This window comes from Puma concolor, chromosome C2 (genome assembly GCF_028749965.1).
Source record: "Puma concolor isolate L17-30 chromosome C2, mPumCon1.1.hap2, whole genome shotgun sequence".
Lineage (NCBI taxonomy): Eukaryota > Metazoa > Chordata > Mammalia > Carnivora > Felidae > Puma > Puma concolor.
The window spans coordinates 6,197,743-6,213,126 of record NC_141675.1 but is presented as its reverse complement, the minus strand read 5'-3'; the positions used below and the strand labels follow the sequence as shown (position 1 = coordinate 6,213,126).

The 15,384-nt window shown below is 56.7% G+C and overlaps 2 protein-coding genes across 2 annotated transcripts; one reads left to right on the top strand and one right to left on the bottom strand.

Moving 5' to 3' along the window:
- Window positions 1-573: 573 nt before the first annotated feature.
- Window positions 574-4,097, bottom strand: MYD88 (MYD88 innate immune signal transduction adaptor). Its single transcript, XM_025914138.2, has 5 exons — window positions 3,694-4,097; window positions 2,732-2,866; window positions 2,208-2,388; window positions 1,936-2,027; window positions 574-1,659 (listed from the first exon to the last, which is right to left on the bottom strand). The coding sequence occupies exons 1-5, from the start codon at window positions 4,019-4,021 to the stop codon at window positions 1,505-1,507; spliced, it is 891 nt and encodes a 296-aa protein (XP_025769923.1). The 5' UTR covers window positions 4,022-4,097; the 3' UTR covers window positions 574-1,504.
- Window positions 4,098-5,625: 1,528 nt separating this feature from the next.
- On the top strand, window positions 5,626-15,375 carry ACAA1 (acetyl-CoA acyltransferase 1). The gene is made up of 12 exons (XM_025913340.2): window positions 5,626-5,903; window positions 6,090-6,183; window positions 7,155-7,212; window positions 9,045-9,124; window positions 9,427-9,469; window positions 11,530-11,628; window positions 12,470-12,550; window positions 13,704-13,894; window positions 14,039-14,218; window positions 14,505-14,560; window positions 14,673-14,818; window positions 15,088-15,375. The coding sequence occupies exons 1-12, from the start codon at window positions 5,727-5,729 to the stop codon at window positions 15,161-15,163; spliced, it is 1,281 nt and encodes a 426-aa protein (XP_025769125.1). The 5' UTR covers window positions 5,626-5,726; the 3' UTR covers window positions 15,164-15,375.
- The last annotated feature ends 9 nt before the right edge of the window (window positions 15,376-15,384 follow it).

The following is a 15,384-nucleotide window of genomic DNA, read 5'->3' as shown; positions in this document are numbered from 1 at the left end:
TATTTTCCAAACTTTCTTGAGTGAACAGTAAAAAAGTGACATTCTATTTAAAAATAGATCAGAAACAGGGCATCTGGCCAGCTCAGTTGGTAGAGCATGCAACTCTTGATCGCGGTCAGGGTTGTAAGTTCAAGCCCTGCATTGGGTAGAGAGGTTACTTAAAAATAAAATCTTTAAAAAGATAATAATAAAAGTAAAAATAGATCAAAACCTTCAGGATTAACACAAATATGCTTAAGGACCATTATTGATAACTGAGTTCTCCAGAGATCTGTGGGCTGGAGTGGAAGTTCTCCAGACCCTCTTGGAGCCTAGAAGAGCCAGGCCAGGACCTAAAAGTGTGGCACAATCCAGGGAGAACCATGCTTGGTGAAGGCGAGCAGTGCCCCTGGTGTCTGGAACTGAGGCCACAGCCCTGGTGAGGCCTGGGACGTGTGAGCAGGGGCCCAGCCTTCGAGAAGCCCCTGCCAAACAAACCCACTGGAACCTACCCAGTGGGCCCATTTCTCTTGCCCAGGAGAGCTTTATCCCCGGTAAACTGCTTCCAATCTCCCAGACACAAGTGAAACCTGCTATTTTTCCAAAAGTAGAGAACTCTTTATTATAAACCCAGGATACAGAAGGGAAATGACAAACACAGGCATATCTCAGCTCTCTCTGAAATTCTCACAATGCAGACAAAACAGGTACGAAAGATACTTTTTTGAAATTGTTTAAAAAATATTCCCCAACGTCCCCAAGTGGGGATAAGTGCATGGTCAGCTAGGTGCTTCATCAAGATCATGCAGGGAGGGGCCTCCAGTCCCCCCACCAAGACCCTGAGGAAAGGTACCTTGCCCCAGCCTGGCTGGGTGTGGAGCAGAAAAGACACATTTTCTATTCGATTTAGGGTCCTGGGCTTTGCCCTGGGACAGAGACCTGAGACCAAGACATTTTCTCCCCTGAGGAGAGCTCGAAGGTAACTAGCATACAGATGCCGTAGGGAGGGAAGAACACCTATGTCTGCAGCTTACTTGCTATGCAAGTTCAAGCGGCTCGCTCTCTCTCTCTCTCTCTCGTTCTGTGCTGCCCTGCAGGCACAGATGCCGGCATATTGGGTTCTTTCCAGAGTCTGGTTTCAATGAAGGGGGTAAAAAGAGAAAAGGAACACACATGGGCCGCACCTTTGTCCAGGGCTGGGCTCCCTCGACAGTGATTCAAACACAGCTATTACCAGTTCTACCTACCCTACTTAGTTCTCAGGTGGAGAGACCGAGGCCTAAGACGTGTGGACAGGTCAGAGCTGGCTCTGCTGGAGCTCTTCTCAGTCCCAGATGGCCCTGGATTCCGCTGTCCTGGCTCGACAACCCAGCACGTGGACACGTTACTGGTCCCGTGCAGGATGTACAGCGTGTCTGTGGAGTTGGCATCTCCCGGAACTGAGAAGCAAGTGGGGCACAGGTCACCCCTACGGCAGGAGGAAGCAGGGGCAGAAGCACACACGCCCAAGGGCCCGGGGCAATCTTCAGGGCAGGGACAGGGCCTTGGCAAGGCGGGTCCAGAACCAGGACTTGGTGCAGGGGTTGGTGTAGTCGCAGACAGTGATGAACCGCAGGATGCTGGGGAACTCTTTCTTCATTGCCTTGTACTTGATGGGGATCAGTCGCTTCTGATGGGCACCTGCAAGCCAAGAGGTTCAGAGCTGACACCAGGCCCTCCCTCCACAGCTAGTGGGATCCGTCCCCAGCCCAGGCGTTAACAGCAGGCCTCCCCGCAATCAAGCACCCGTGGCACCCATTCACCCACACACAGGGCACTCATGTGCACACACGCTCAAGTGTGCGGAAACCTACAGGAGCTCCTTGGTGCTGCATCCGTGGCCCTTGATGAGGGACTGATGGCATCCCGAGGCCCTGTCTACCCCCTTCTCTGTGGCAAAGGCAGTGCTGAGCTTACCGGGAGAGAGGCTGAGCGCAAACTTGGTCTGGAAGTCACATTCCTTGCTTTGCAGGTAATCATCAGAGACCACCACCACCATCCGGCGGCACCTAGGGGACAGCGGGCAGGCTGCAGGCACTGTGCCAACCTGGTTCATCAGGGGATGGCCTCAGGAGGAGTCCACTGTGGTCAGACTAGACTGGGTCCACCTGGGAGAATCTCAGCATCTGGATCCCTTGGGCAGGCCTTTGTGTACCCACCCACTTGACCCCACTGGCCTCTTAGCCAACCTCTTCTCAATGAGCTCACTGGCGATGGACCAGACACAGGTGCCAGGGAGGACATCGCGATCAGACACACACAACTTCAGCCGATAGTCTGTCTGTTCCAGCTGCCGGATCATCTCCTGAACAAACTGGATATCGCTGGGGCAGTAGCAGATGAAGGCATCAAAACGCTCCGGCATTTGCCCTGGGTGCAGAGCACAAGGGTGACGTTAGACCTCTGCAAAAGAGGAGCCCGCCAGGAACCCCCAGCCTAGGTGACTCGGTCCTGAACCCTACACCAATCCCAAAATGACACTAAGAGAAAGTACTCTTCCCAGGGGAGGAAAGGTGAGTGTCTCTCCCCTCCACCTCCCACCCTGGGCCAAGCCCTGGGTTGACCATAAGACAGACACATCATTTCATGAGAGTCTCACACCAACTCAGAGGTAAGATCATTATTCCCATTTCCTAGGTGAGGATGATCTTAACACAATGTCCTATGGTCCACCTGTCACACCTGGCCCGGCGGAGCAGTACTGGATCCTTACCCAAGGGGTCATCAAGCGTGGTGATGCCCGCCAGCTCTGATGTCCGTGGGTCACTGCTATCCACAGCAGCCACCTGTAAGGGCTTCTCAGACTCCTCCTGCTGCTGTTTCAGGATATACTTCTGGCAATCCTCCTCTGTGGGGAAGAGACAGGGTGTGGCAGGCTCCCTGGGTTTGTCCCATGCCTCTATCCACAGTCAGGACCCATCCCTGACCCTACTTCCTTAGCCATGTTGTGCTCCAGGGCTTTCCCAGCCCACTGGTGCCACGCACAGTTCAACAGCTCTGAAAAGTTGATCTCCCACCTGGCTCTGACCATCCCAAAGGGATGGTGTTCTGGTCGTCTGGGAAGTCATCGTGGCCAGGCTTGTGTCCTTCTGTCCCTTTGTCCTGGCCCTCCTTCCTAGGACTCCTGAACCCAAGGTCTGCTTCTTCTAGGATCCACGGCTGATGTGAGCAAGGGACGGGATATGCAAGAACGGCTCAGGAGACGCAGTGGTGGGTATATAAACGAGGCCCCAACCAGGCAAGATGCAGCCGTCTATATTATGTGGCAGCTAGTGGCAGGAAGGGATGCATTTCCCTGGGACCTGAGGTTTCCGTGACTGTCAGCTTTCAGTCCCTCACCTGTCCTGTTGCTGTACTTGAAGTAGTCCTGACTCCCCCACAGAGGACCCCGATTCTGAGTCCTGGCCCTACAGGAAAACATTTGCCTAAGATGTTTCCCTCTGTTGTCTGCCTCTCCCACCCTTCACCTCCTTTCTCCAGTTCCTGTCATCCCAGTGTTGAAAGAGGGAACTGGTCCCACACGGTGGTACCCCCTCTGCAGGCTGCCTCCAGCCCCCCTCCCCTGCCCCCCAGGCAGAAAAAGGGGGCCTCTCCAGGGGAGAATGGATGCCGAGGCTGGTGAAGGTCAGCTCCCTCGTCCCCCCAGGTATGAGGCCGGGAAGCGCGTGTCCTCACCGATGCTGGGCCCCAGTTCCACCAGCACGTCATCGCGGCCCAGCTTGGTGAGCAGCTCCAGCAGACGGCCCACCGAGGCTCCCGGGCGTCCCTGCCAGTCGTCCAGGAGCTTGCCCATGGGGTCGGCATGCGCCTCCAGCTGCCGGATCTCCAAGTACTCGAAGCCCATCTCCTCAGCCAGCGCCGTCCAGTCGGCCGCCACCTGCGTCCGCACGTTCAGGAACAGCGACAGGCGGCGCCGCACTCGCACGTTGAGGGCAGCTAGAGGCAGGGAGGACGCCGAGGGGATGGGGGACGCGGACCCCGCGCGGGAGCCTCCGGCGGCCATGGCGGGCTACCCCGGAGCCTCAGCGCTGTCGAGTCGCGCAGCAGGTCGGCTCTTCCTCCTTCCTTTACCGCCACCCCCGCCCCCGGCCCCGCCCCTCGGGTTTCTGTTTCCGAGAAGCGCCGCCCTGCCCTTCAATCTGGAGCCCTAGCACTTGTGTGGAGGTGGGGGTGCCCCATCTCTGCTCGCGGGGTCTCGGGCGACAGGGGACATGGGAACCGGGGGACCTGCCTTTTGAGGTGTGGAGGCCCACAGACCTGTCCTCCAGGGTCTAGGGCTGTGGCGGGAGGGCGGGGCGCCCGGGGGCGGGAGGGGGGACACGACCTTCCTTTGGGGGTTGTAGGAAATAGGGGCCTTGCCCTTTGGGATCTGATAGAATCACATCCTTTCCTTTGGGGACCTGCGGGGTTCATATGTTACTGCCCTCGAGGATGGCGGGGAGGGGGCAGAGGAGGAGCCCTTCCCCCCAACCCTGTCCCTGGATCTCCCGGGAATGCACAATCCAGGCCTTGGGATTGTGGGGGAACCTCCAGCTGTACACCCAGAGGTGAGATGGGAAAGGGTATGCTACCTTCTGGAGCCTGAGGCATGCCACGGTCCTGCCTTTGAAAGGTGGGAAACCGTCCGGGGTTGAGGATAACACCCTGGCCTTTGGTGTCTGGGACAAACGCAGGGCTATTCTCTGGGGTCTAGAGAAACACATTTACCAACGGTAGTCAAGGGGGCACCAGCCTTGCTCTCTAGGGTTATGGGGGGAGGGAAGTTGGAAAACACAGTCCTGACCTAAGGAACTTTGGTCTTTAATTCAATAGGTATTTATTGATCACCTGCTAAGTGTCAAGCATGTTGCAGGCATCCCGGATACAGGGTGCCTCCCTGCCTTGGTGCAGACCTCAGCCTAGTGCAGGAGGTGGGCATTAATTAAATAAACCCAAATTACTGCAAAATTGGTAAGATAGGTACTCTCTCTAGATTAAGAGCTTGTCACATCTCGGCCACTTTACACAATCTGTTCTCCTGCCGCACCAGACTCCCCAGTTCCCTCAGTGTTCTCGAAAGACTTCCCAGGAGAGCCCAAGCACATCGGGGTAGGGCTCTGGGGCGTCTCGGAATTAAGTCCCCCAGCTTCGGTACTGGGACTCAGGAGACAGTCGAGAAGACCAGGAAGGGGAAAGAATTGAGTCCCCGCCTCCTCCTTCCCAAACCGGAAGCCGTAGGCGGGGCCTTTGGTGGTCCAGTCCTCGGTTTGGTGGCAGGCAGTGGGCAGAGTTTTAGGGGAAGCGAGCCCTGGCAGTGGCGGAGCTTGTTTCAAGGTACCGAACGGGCTCCGGGAGTCTCTCCTCGGGTTTGGCAGTAGGCGGTGCTGCGAGTAGAAAGGTTTCCGGCCCGCAATTCTGGGCGGGGCTTCGGAAGTGTCCACCTCCTGGTTGGCCGCCTTAGGCCACCGCAGGCGGGGCTTTGAGTAGAAAGACTCTCGGCGTAAACCAAGAGCTCCGCTTTAGCTGCTTTGGTTGGAAGCGGGGGCGGAACCTCAGGCACACAGCCCTCTGGTTGGCTGAGACAAGCGATAGGCGGGGCCTTGGGGGGCGGGGCTGTGGGCCGTGTTACGATGCCGGGGTAGAGTGCGGCTCTGCGCTTGCGCCGCGGGCGGGCTGTTAGCTTCTGCGCTGTACCCGCAGGTTGGAGGTCTACCCCGCAGAGTTGCGCGATGCGTAGGTTGCAGGTAGTGCTCGGGCACCTGACGGGCAGGCCCGGTTCGGGTTGGGAGCCGGCGCCGCAGGCCGCGCCGTGCTGGAGCGGCGCTCAGCCGGTGTCAGCCGACGACGTGGTGGTAGTGCACGGGCGGCGCACCGCCATTGGCCGAGGGGGCCGCGGCGGCTTCAAGGTGAGGCCCCTGGGCCGGGCGCCGGGTGGGAGACCGCGGGCCAGAGCGGTCTGGGGTCTGGCGCGGGGGTGGCTCTGCGCCCGAGCTGTGACCGCTGTGTGTCTCGGGTGGGATGGGGGAGCGGGGGTCCCGGGAACCCCGTGCATCGCCGGCGGGAGACCACGGTGGCCGCGCTTCCCGCTGCAGGACACCACCCCCGACGAGCTTCTCTCTGCCGTCATGACCGCGGTTCTGCGAGACGTCAAGCTGAGCCCTGCCCAGCTGGGGGACATCTGCGTGGGTGAGCACACTGCCCAGGCCCTGGGCTCGGTCCTCCTCGCCCTCCCATCCGGCCAAAGCCCTTCTCAAACACCTCCTCACCCTCCAGGCACTTTCCAGGTGCTTTCACTGAGAGAAATGACCAGGGGCTCCTTGCATTCGAATTTAATTGTTCCTTTAGGGCTACCGCCTCCAGGCACGTTCCGCCCCACCCCTACCCCAAGCAAGTTCTGCCTGTGGAGTTTGTTGGAAAGCAGCGATCTCAATGACATTCTAACACCCAAGCACTTGTCACAGGGATTTGCGGACACCGGACACCATAGGAGACCAAAGGCTAGGGTTCACTACCCATCCTGTCTGTGCCACCACAGAACACAGGGACCATCAAATACCACGTTGTTCAGCCCCTCACAGATGGAGAAACTAAGTCCTGGGAAGTTTTCAGCAGAGATTGCACCCGAATCCAGGGTCTCTTGACTTTCCGACCCTTTCCCTCCACCCCTACTCCTCCAGCCTGGAAACAACAGAACACGGCCAGGCTCCCATCAAGTAGGTGCCACCCCTAAGTGGGGAATCACTGTTCCACCTCTGAAATGCCTGCAGGGCTTGGCTGAGGACACTCAGGGAGGTGGGCATTTTCAGAAATTCATTTTCCTAACAAGACCAGTTCGTTTGCCCGCAAGTTTTGCCTTGCAATCTTCGCCTTGCAATCTTCTTTCCATGTTTCCTTTAAAGGCAGGCAACCAGCCTGCTGTGCATTGATTTGGAAAAGCAGGGTGCGTGGGCAAGGGACCTTGCGACTCTCGGAGATGGGGTTTAATTGTATGGTCAGAGCAAGCTGCTATATGACTGGCTCCTTGAAATTCTAGGGCCTCAAGGGAACTGCTGAGGGCTTGTGTTGCTAAAGAAAGATCTGGAATGTCCCCTTTCTAGTAGTCACAACTGTACCTTCCTGTCTAGAACACCATCTGAATAAAGGCTTGTTGTCCACAGGAAATGTGCTTCAGCCGGGGGCCGGAGCAATCATGGCCCGAATTGCCCAGTTTCTGAGGTAAACTTTTCTAGTTCTAGCTGTGGGTTATTTTGACTCTTGAGTAGGCTCGGACCCCAGGGGACTCAGCCTATGAGTGGAAGAGGGTCAGGTTGGACACCAGGCCTGGATGCAATCTGAGTCCTTGGCACCCTGTTCTTGTGGACACTACCTTTCCCCTACTTTGGCATTTTTTTTTTAAAGTGATGTCTACACTCAATGTGGGGCTCAAACTTACTACCCCAAGACCAAGAGTTGCATGTTCTACCTACTGAGCCAGCTAGGTGCCCCTCCCTTACTTTGAGTGAAGGGTACATTACTGGCTCTGAGCCAGGACAAACAGGGCCTTGGGGAATAGAGAAAAAGTTATCTGTGCCGTGATGATCTAGACAAAGTTAGCTTGTTGTTCTGCCTTTTTTAAGTGTGGGTTCTGTCCTGTTTTGCCAGGTAGCTAACCAGGAAGGCTACCCTTCAGCACACTGAAAAGTGACTTTGAGTTTTTTAAAGCTACTTGAGCAGGCTGGGACCTCCCAGGGCACACAGCACATCAGAGACTTGGGGACATGGCAGAACCCTGGGGCATGGGGTCTTCCAGGAGGGGCCCTGGTTAAACTTGCCCTTCACCACTTGCTGTCCTAAGACGGGAGAGGAGTGCTTAAATTATTTTAATGTGTGGATTTAAGAACCACTTAATTTGGGGGCACCTGGTGGCTGAGTTAGTTAAGTGTCCAACTCTTGATTTCAGCTCAGGTCATGATCTCAGTTCATGCCCCTAATTGGGCTCCGTGCTGAGAGTCTGGAGCCTACTTGGGATTCTTTCTCTCACCCTCTCTCTCTCTGCCCCTCCCCCGCTCGCCCCCCATCTCAAAATAAATATTAAAAAAAAAAAAAAAAAAGAACCACTTAACTTTGCACACCCAGCTACCTGGAGAAGAAATAACTCTCCCTCACATGGTGCCTTGTATGGAGTAGGTATTTAGTGAACACTCAGTGGCTGGGGGGAAGAGGTGGTGACTAGGTAGTAAGGAGTCAGGAGACCTGGGAAGGCCTAAACAGGCTGCATGGGCTTGGAGGCTACCTCTCTGAGTCAGCAGAGCCTGGCCTGGCTCAGGGGTTACCAACACTGGCTGCACACCAGCATCACCGAGCACTTTCACCCATGAGGTTCAGGGTTCATGGGTCTAAAGAGGGCCTGAGGATTTCCACAGGGCTTTGTACCCTTGGTGAGGGCAGGATACTTCAGGAGGGGCAGCCCCACCAGCTTCTAGGACTGGGACCAGTGTAGGAGCCTAGGGGAACACACCTCGATAGGGCAGATTACAACACTCGGTACCCGTCAAGCGTTCTTTGTCCGGCTGGGAACAGGCCTTCCAGAGAGAATCGGAACATAAAGGGTTAGCCATATGGGTACTAGTAAGGCTGATGGTTTCTGACCTTCATACTCGAGACTTTTTTTTTTTTTGCTTGGGTTCTTTGTCCCAGCAATAGATCCCCTTCTCTGTTGTTTTGGAGGAAACAGATGTATAATTTTCCTTTTTTAATTTTCAAAGGCAAAGAAAGAAGGCTCCCAGTGGCCCAGCCAGCTTTCCTTGACCTTGGGCTGTTTTTGACCTTGGTTGAGGAGAATCACGGGGAAAGGGCATGTACTATGGAGCCCTGGAGAGCAAGTGCCTGCAGAGATGGGGTCTGCTCAGTATGGATCTGGCCTGCAGTGGGGATAGGGCTGCCGGTTTGTTCCCCTGGTTTTTGCACCCCTTGATGGGGCAGTGCTATTGACCAGGAGCATAGACCTGCTTTCCACGAGAGCCTGGCAGAGGAGAGGGTGCTGATTGTGGTCTCACTTTCTGTTTCAGTGACATCCCAGAGACTGTGCCTTTGTCCACTGTCAATAGGCAGTGTTCGTCTGGGCTCCAGGCAGTGGCCAACATAGCTGGTAAGTTGTGACAGGGTGGGTGCCCACTGCTATAGCCTGGCCTCGGTCCTGGCTCCACGGGTTTGGGTCAGCAAGGTCACTGTCTGCTGGGCAAGCAATAAGGATTTCTGAGAGGGCTCTCTGTGACCACACAGTGAAGGATAACCCTTTGCCACTGCACCCAGCCTTTTCTGGATGCTTGAGTCTTCCAAATCTGAGGCTGGGGCTGAGTCCCACTTAGAGAGCAGGTGGGGAAGAGGCTCCTCTGTTCCCAGAACAGATGGACTCTGATAAAGGATGTTTATGAAATGCTTTTGTTGCAGGTGGCATCAGAAATGGGTCTTATGACATTGGCATGGCTTGTGGGTAAGAATTTCTTTCTGCCAGAGCTTACTGACCAATTTCTAACAGTAAAACTAATTTGCATCTCTTGAGTTCTCAGAGGCTAGGATTACAGGATTCCCCCTCCCCCTTTAAGGCAGCTGGCTGAGAGGAGGTTCCCACAAATTCAGCTTAGAAGTAGCCTCAAGCTCTGGGTGCTCGGGAATCATGCATACCTCTTAGCACTAGTGGGGAAAGGGCATTAATTGGCTTTTAAGAGCTTGCTTTCTTGGAAATCTGTCAGGCCGGAAAATGCAAGTATTTTGAAAAAATCTAGAACTTGGGTTTCCTTCTCTGGCCCCTTTCTCATTTATGATGCTGTTGAGAGAAGCATTGCAGTTTTGGTTTCCTAAAGCCAGGGACAATTGCCTGTTGTATAACTAGTCTGTTCATTTCTTTAGGCTGTCAGGCCCCTGGTCTCCCTCTTTGGTACCAAGGTGGAAACTTGCAGCTACCTCCTGGGCTCTGAGGGCACGGTCAGGCCTGTGGCGGTTCGGTCACGGTCAGCTGTGGCTGTCTTCTTCAGCCGTGGCACATGGAGCCGCTGGAGGTGCAATAGGCAGTGCCTCCTGGAGGGGACGGGCCCTCCGGCCCAGAGCGGGACGAGTGTCTTGTGTTGGGAGGGCAGGCTCTGGGATGCGAGCAGCCCCAGGGTTTTGACACACACTCTCTGCCTTCCATTTCTTCTTTGTAGCATTTTTTTTATTTTTATTTTTTTAATGTTTATTTATTTTTGAGAGAGAGAGAGAGACAGAGCATGAGCGGGGGCGGGGCAGAGAGAGAGGGAGACACAGAATCGGAAGCAGGCTCCAGGCTCCGAGCTGTCGGCACAGAGCCCGACGCGGGGCTTGAACTCACGGACTGTGAGATCATGACCTGAGCCAAAGTCGGATGCTCAACTGACTGAGCCACCCCGGCACCCCCTTTGTAGCATTTCTTGATTGCAGCACTGTCGGGCCTCCTTGAGGCTGTACTGCGTGGTGCTGGGTTGCTCTGTCCTATCCACTTGTAAATAAAGCCAGAGGCCACACTGTGGGGCCTTTGGCCAGGCAAGGGCCACCGCCACTCTGCCCTTTGATTTCTCTCATGTTCCTCTATCTTACTGGAGGACGGAAAGGTGTGGGTAACTTGGCAGGAGCCCTCATGAGTTTTTTAGAGGGTGTCTGAGTCCCCAGGTGGGTTAAAGACTGTGTTTCAGACTATTGAGGGTCTGGGTCAAGACTGTCCCCCATAGGCTGATCACGAACAGTAGCTCCTGGCATCCTGGTTGGGAGTGGGCTCTGGGGCCAGACACCTACATTTCTAAATCTGGATCTCTGCTGAGTGACTACGGACAGGTTACTCACCTCTCTGGGCCTCATCTCTAAAATGGGGATAACTACCGCAGTCCTGTTGAAGTTGATAAAATCAAGTAGAGTAATAACAGCAGCTAACACTCTGGGACGTATGTCATGGGACTGATGCTGTCAAAGTGCTCTAATATCTGAAAAGATTTTAAAATAGTACAGGGCACATGGAAAGCATCCAGTTATGTGCCATCCCTTGAGGTCCTGTGTTCCTGCATCTCATTGATGGGCTTTTTGACCTCTCTGAGATCTTGCCTTCCTGTGAGCAATTACCACCTCCTGGTCTATGCAGGTCAGATGCTCTTTGGTCTCTGGCTTTTTAAATATTTGTCTCTTCTGCCCTCTGAACCTTTGGTGCCTGAGGGCAGGGCCTGGACTTCTGGCCCTGGGCTCTCCCCCTACTGTGGCTAGCACTAGGCCGTTCTCCTAGGAACTGCTGATTCGGCTGGCTACAGGAGAGTTGTGTTAGGGAAGCATAGCGCTGCCTGGCAGCGTGGACTGTGCAGACTGTCCTGGGGTGGGAATGACTCAGCAGCCCTGCACCCCCAGCTCTGCCTTGCTGGCCAGTGCCCTGCCCAGGGTTCCCACACAGCCCGCTGGATTTCCCAGGGCTCCCTGGCTATTTCCCATCACTCACCAGATGCACAGCTAACCCTGGGCGAGTCCTGAGAGTGACCACCTCCTCCGCTCCCTCCTCAGGGTAGAGTCCATGTCCCTGGCTGACAGAGGGAACCCCGGAAATATCACTTCACGCTTGGTGGAGAAGGAGAAGGCCAGAGATTGCCTGATTCCTATGGGGTGAGTGGGTCCCCGCGGCTCCCTTCCTGACCTGGAACGGGGGCACAGGGGCTTGGATCATCTTATGGCCTCCTGCCTCTGGGCCTGTTCTGCTCCGCTGGAACATGGGGATGGGACTTGCCCCCGACTTCCCTTTCCTGGGGCCTCCAGGTCCTCTGTGCTTCTGGGCCTCCAGTCACGGCCCAGCCTGTCCTTCCCACCCTGAGGGGCCAGTCGCACGAGGGACGATGGCAGCTGTATGACAAAGCCTTGGAGGCTTAGACACTCGTAGTGGGAAGCTTTGAGTTGGAGCACGCTGTGAGGGAGCCTGGGCCCTGTCAGATGGAGTGTTACAAGCGCCTTGCATTGGCATGGCACCTTAGCTCTACCGCTAATGCCACCGAGCCTCTGGGCCGTCCCCTGGGTCCGTAAGCAGGGAGTCCTGGCTCCCCTGGATTTGAGGCTCGGGGAGGGCAGTGCCCTGGCTTCCTCCACGTCCGGTGACCCTATTTCACGGGGAGGCCTGGAAAGCCAGAAGCCCAGGTTGGAAGGCCTAGCTGTGGCTCTGGGCTCCCAGGATGAGGGTGGGCTCTGACCACTGTGAGCAGAAAGCCTGGGCGTGGCCTTCCCGGAGGACCCCGGGAGCCTTCATCTTCCCAGATTGGAGAAGCTTTCCTCGAGGCATAGCAGATGTGCCCCCACACTCCACCCTGAGTGTTGTTTGGTGTCCGTGGCGGGACGGGCCCTCCTGCTCTCCGCTGCCTACCGCTGCAGGGGCCCAGGCCTGCAACCACAGCCCTGCAGCCCAGCCTGGGCCCCCAACTGCTGGGCACGACCGCATAGTGTGTTGGTTCCATTTTAGGATAACTTCAGAGAATGTAGCCGAGCGGTTTGGCATTTCACGGGAGAAGCAGGATAGCTTTGCCCTGGCTTCCCAGCAAAAGTGAGTGCTCTTTGGGATGGGGCGTTTACGGGGCTGTAGAGCGAAGTTTTGAGGCCGGATTAAGCGGCCTCAGGTGGAGCTGTCCTTAGGCTACAGCTGGGCAGTGAGTGGTTTCCAAGCCCAGCGCCTGCCAGGAAAGAGAGGCGGGCAGGGACCGGGGCCACTGTGCGTTGGTAGCACTTCCACGTCCTATTACTGTCTGCTCAGCCTGAGTCTCGTTTCCCTGGCTGGGCTTCAGTTGCCCCATCTAATCATCAGGAGTGTAACGAGGGCCGGGACTCTTCTCTAACTGTCTGTGGCTTGGCGATTAGACACGGCAGCCCTGGGCTACCCTGGATAGCCTGGATTGTGGGGCCTGCACTGCTGGAACCCCTGGCATGCCAGCTTCTGGACTACTGGAGCTCGGGTAGCATCAGAAGAACCCCAGGGGCTCGGGCCTCAGGGCAGGGGCAGGCTGAGGTTGGCAAGCCCCAGATGCCCAGAGAGAATGGCAAGAGAAGGGAGTGGGCTTCTCCGAGGCAGTGGTTCCTAGCCACTTGGGGTCAGGTAACCATTTGAAAACTTGGTGGGAAGTGTGGAATGTTCCCCAGGGGAGACCCCCAGGCACTGACATTTTGCATATGATTGCAAGGATGGCCCTAAAACACCTTGTACTTTTGTACTGTTCAAATCCTAAGATTCGCTAAGTAGCTAGTAGTATGTGTCATTTTCAGTAGGTGGAAACTGGGGAACAGATGAAATTGAGCTCCCAGGACGGGCAGACAAGGTGGCAGAGCCTGGCACAGATACTCCTGGGGCTCTGTCCCTAGTTTGGTAGAGGCAAACGGCAGGCTCAGTCCCACTTGGGTGCCGGGCTCAAAGGGGAGCCACCACATCTAAACCTCCCCTTCCCCATCAAGACTGGGATTGGCCGGGATCTGAAGGTATGAGGCTGGCAGCGAAGAAGGCCTCCCGCTCCCAGGCTGGGGTGGAGGGGCCCAAGGCAATCCCTTAGAGCTCCCCGCAACCCGAGGCCAGCACAGCCTCGCATTTAGCAGCCTGAGCTTGTGTGCCTCTGCCCCGATGGGCAGGGGCGGTGGAGGCAATGGGAGGGACCCCTGGAGGGAAGGGAACCCCAAGGGAGCCTGAGCCTGGCTGTCCCTGGTGCTGGCAGGGCCGCCAGAGCCCAGAGCAAGGGCTGTTTCCAAGCTGAGATCGTGCCTGTGACCACCACGGTCCATGATGACAAGGGGACCGAGAGGAGCATCACCGTGGCCCAGGATGAGGGTATCCGCCCCAACACCACCATGGAGGGCCTGGCCAAACTGAAGCCTGCCTTCAAGAAGGGCGGCTCTACCACGGCTGGTGAGATCGGGCTGGGGGCGGGGACAGGCGGGGCAGCGGCCTTGCAGGGTGTTCTCTGGGTGCCTGGAGCCTCCAGGCGAGGTGTGCAGGTGGAACTCTTCCTCCCTGCCCTGAGGCGTCCTAACGCCTGTGATTTGCCTCTAGGAAACTCTAGTCAGGTGAGTGATGGGGCAGCTGCCCTCCTGCTGGCCCGGAGATCCAAGGCAGAAGAGTTGGGCCTTCCCATCCTTGGGGTCCTGAGGTCCTATGCAGTGGTTGGGGTCCCACCTGACATCATGGGCATTGGACCTGCCTGTGCCATTCCTGTAGCTTTGCAAAAAGCAGGTAAGGCGCTTCCTTCACACTCTGGATCTGGATCTGACCCCTGCCTCTCTTGCTGTTGTTGGGGGTGGGTAGGTCACGTGATTGGTGCAGAGGGAAGGTGGGGCAGGCCAGCATCCCTACCCAAGCCCCTTCCCGACCTCACAGCCACCTCACAGCCGGGACCCACCTGCCCGTGTGGGGCAGACACACCAAGCTGCCTTTAGGTCTTGGATGGGATGGGGGCCTGGGGAGACGAGTCCTCCCAGGGGGACACTGGGTCAGTTCAGGTCTTTCCCCTTGCCCGCAGGGCTGACGGTGAATGACGTGGACATCTTTGAGATCAATGAGGCCTTTGCAAGCCAGGTGAGCTTTTCTTTCCCACGGCTGTCCCAGCCCTGGCTAGTGGAGCTGGGGCGAGTGGGTGCACGGTGGAGGGAGGGGAGGGAACTACAGCTGATGCTCTGCCTCCCTCCAGGCTGTCTACTGTGTGGAGAAGCTAGGACTCCCCCCCGAGAAGGTGAACCCTCTGGGGGGTGCGGTGGCCTTGGGTCACCCACTGGGCTGCACTGGAGCTCGACAGGTCATCACGCTCCTCAACGAACTAAAGCGTCGCGGGAAGAGGTGAGGCTGACCCCCATGGGGGTGTCACGTGGATGCGCAGGGTAGGGTAGCTGAGGGGGAAGCGTACAGGCCCCCACACGCTGAGGCTAGAGGGCCGTGACCCCGGTCTGCCCTGAGGGCCAGGGGGAAGGGCACCGGGGCCTGCAGCGAGGGTCTGCCACCCTGTGCGCGGGCCTAGGTGGGCAGTCTGGGAACCCAGGAGGGCTCGGTGATGAGGCCTCTGCCCTGGTGCCTTCACCCAGCAAACACAATCCATCTTGCGTCCACAGGGCATACGGGGTGGTGTCCATGTGCATCGGGACCGGGATGGGAGCCGCTGCTGTCTTTGAATACCCCGGAAACTGAGTGAGGCCCCGGGCCAGAGGCACCGTTTAGTTCTGCTCTGGGGGTGGCCGCAGCGCTGGGCAGAGCAAGACACGGGGACTAACGTGAGCGCTGGTGACGCAGCGTAGGTGTGGCCAAGGTCGAGGGCTGCTCTCTGCCAGGTTACCCAGGCCACCATGTAAGTCCTGGGGGGTGAGCTATGCATCAGACAGTAAATATGTGTTCTCATCTTAGTGGTTGTG

Coding starts and splice junctions, on each gene's coding strand:
- MYD88 (XM_025914138.2), bottom strand. CDS start 4,021: ATGGCCGCCGGAGGCTCCCGCGCGGGGTCCGCGTCCCCCATCCCCTCG. Junction 2,028..2,207: donor AGTGAGCTCATTGAGAAGAG/GTTGGCTAAGAG, acceptor GCTGTCCCCTAG/GTGCCGCCGGATGGTGGTGG. Junction 1,660..1,935: donor TGCGCTCAGCCTCTCTCCCG/GTAAGCTCAGCA, acceptor CTTGGCTTGCAG/GTGCCCATCAGAAGCGACTG.
- ACAA1 (XM_025913340.2), top strand. CDS start 5,727: ATGCGTAGGTTGCAGGTAGTGCTCGGGCACCTGACGGGCAGGCCCGGT. Junction 7,213..9,044: donor CGAATTGCCCAGTTTCTGAG/GTAAACTTTTCT, acceptor TTTCTGTTTCAG/TGACATCCCAGAGACTGTGC. Junction 11,629..12,469: donor GATTGCCTGATTCCTATGGG/GTGAGTGGGTCC, acceptor GTTCCATTTTAG/GATAACTTCAGAGAATGTAG.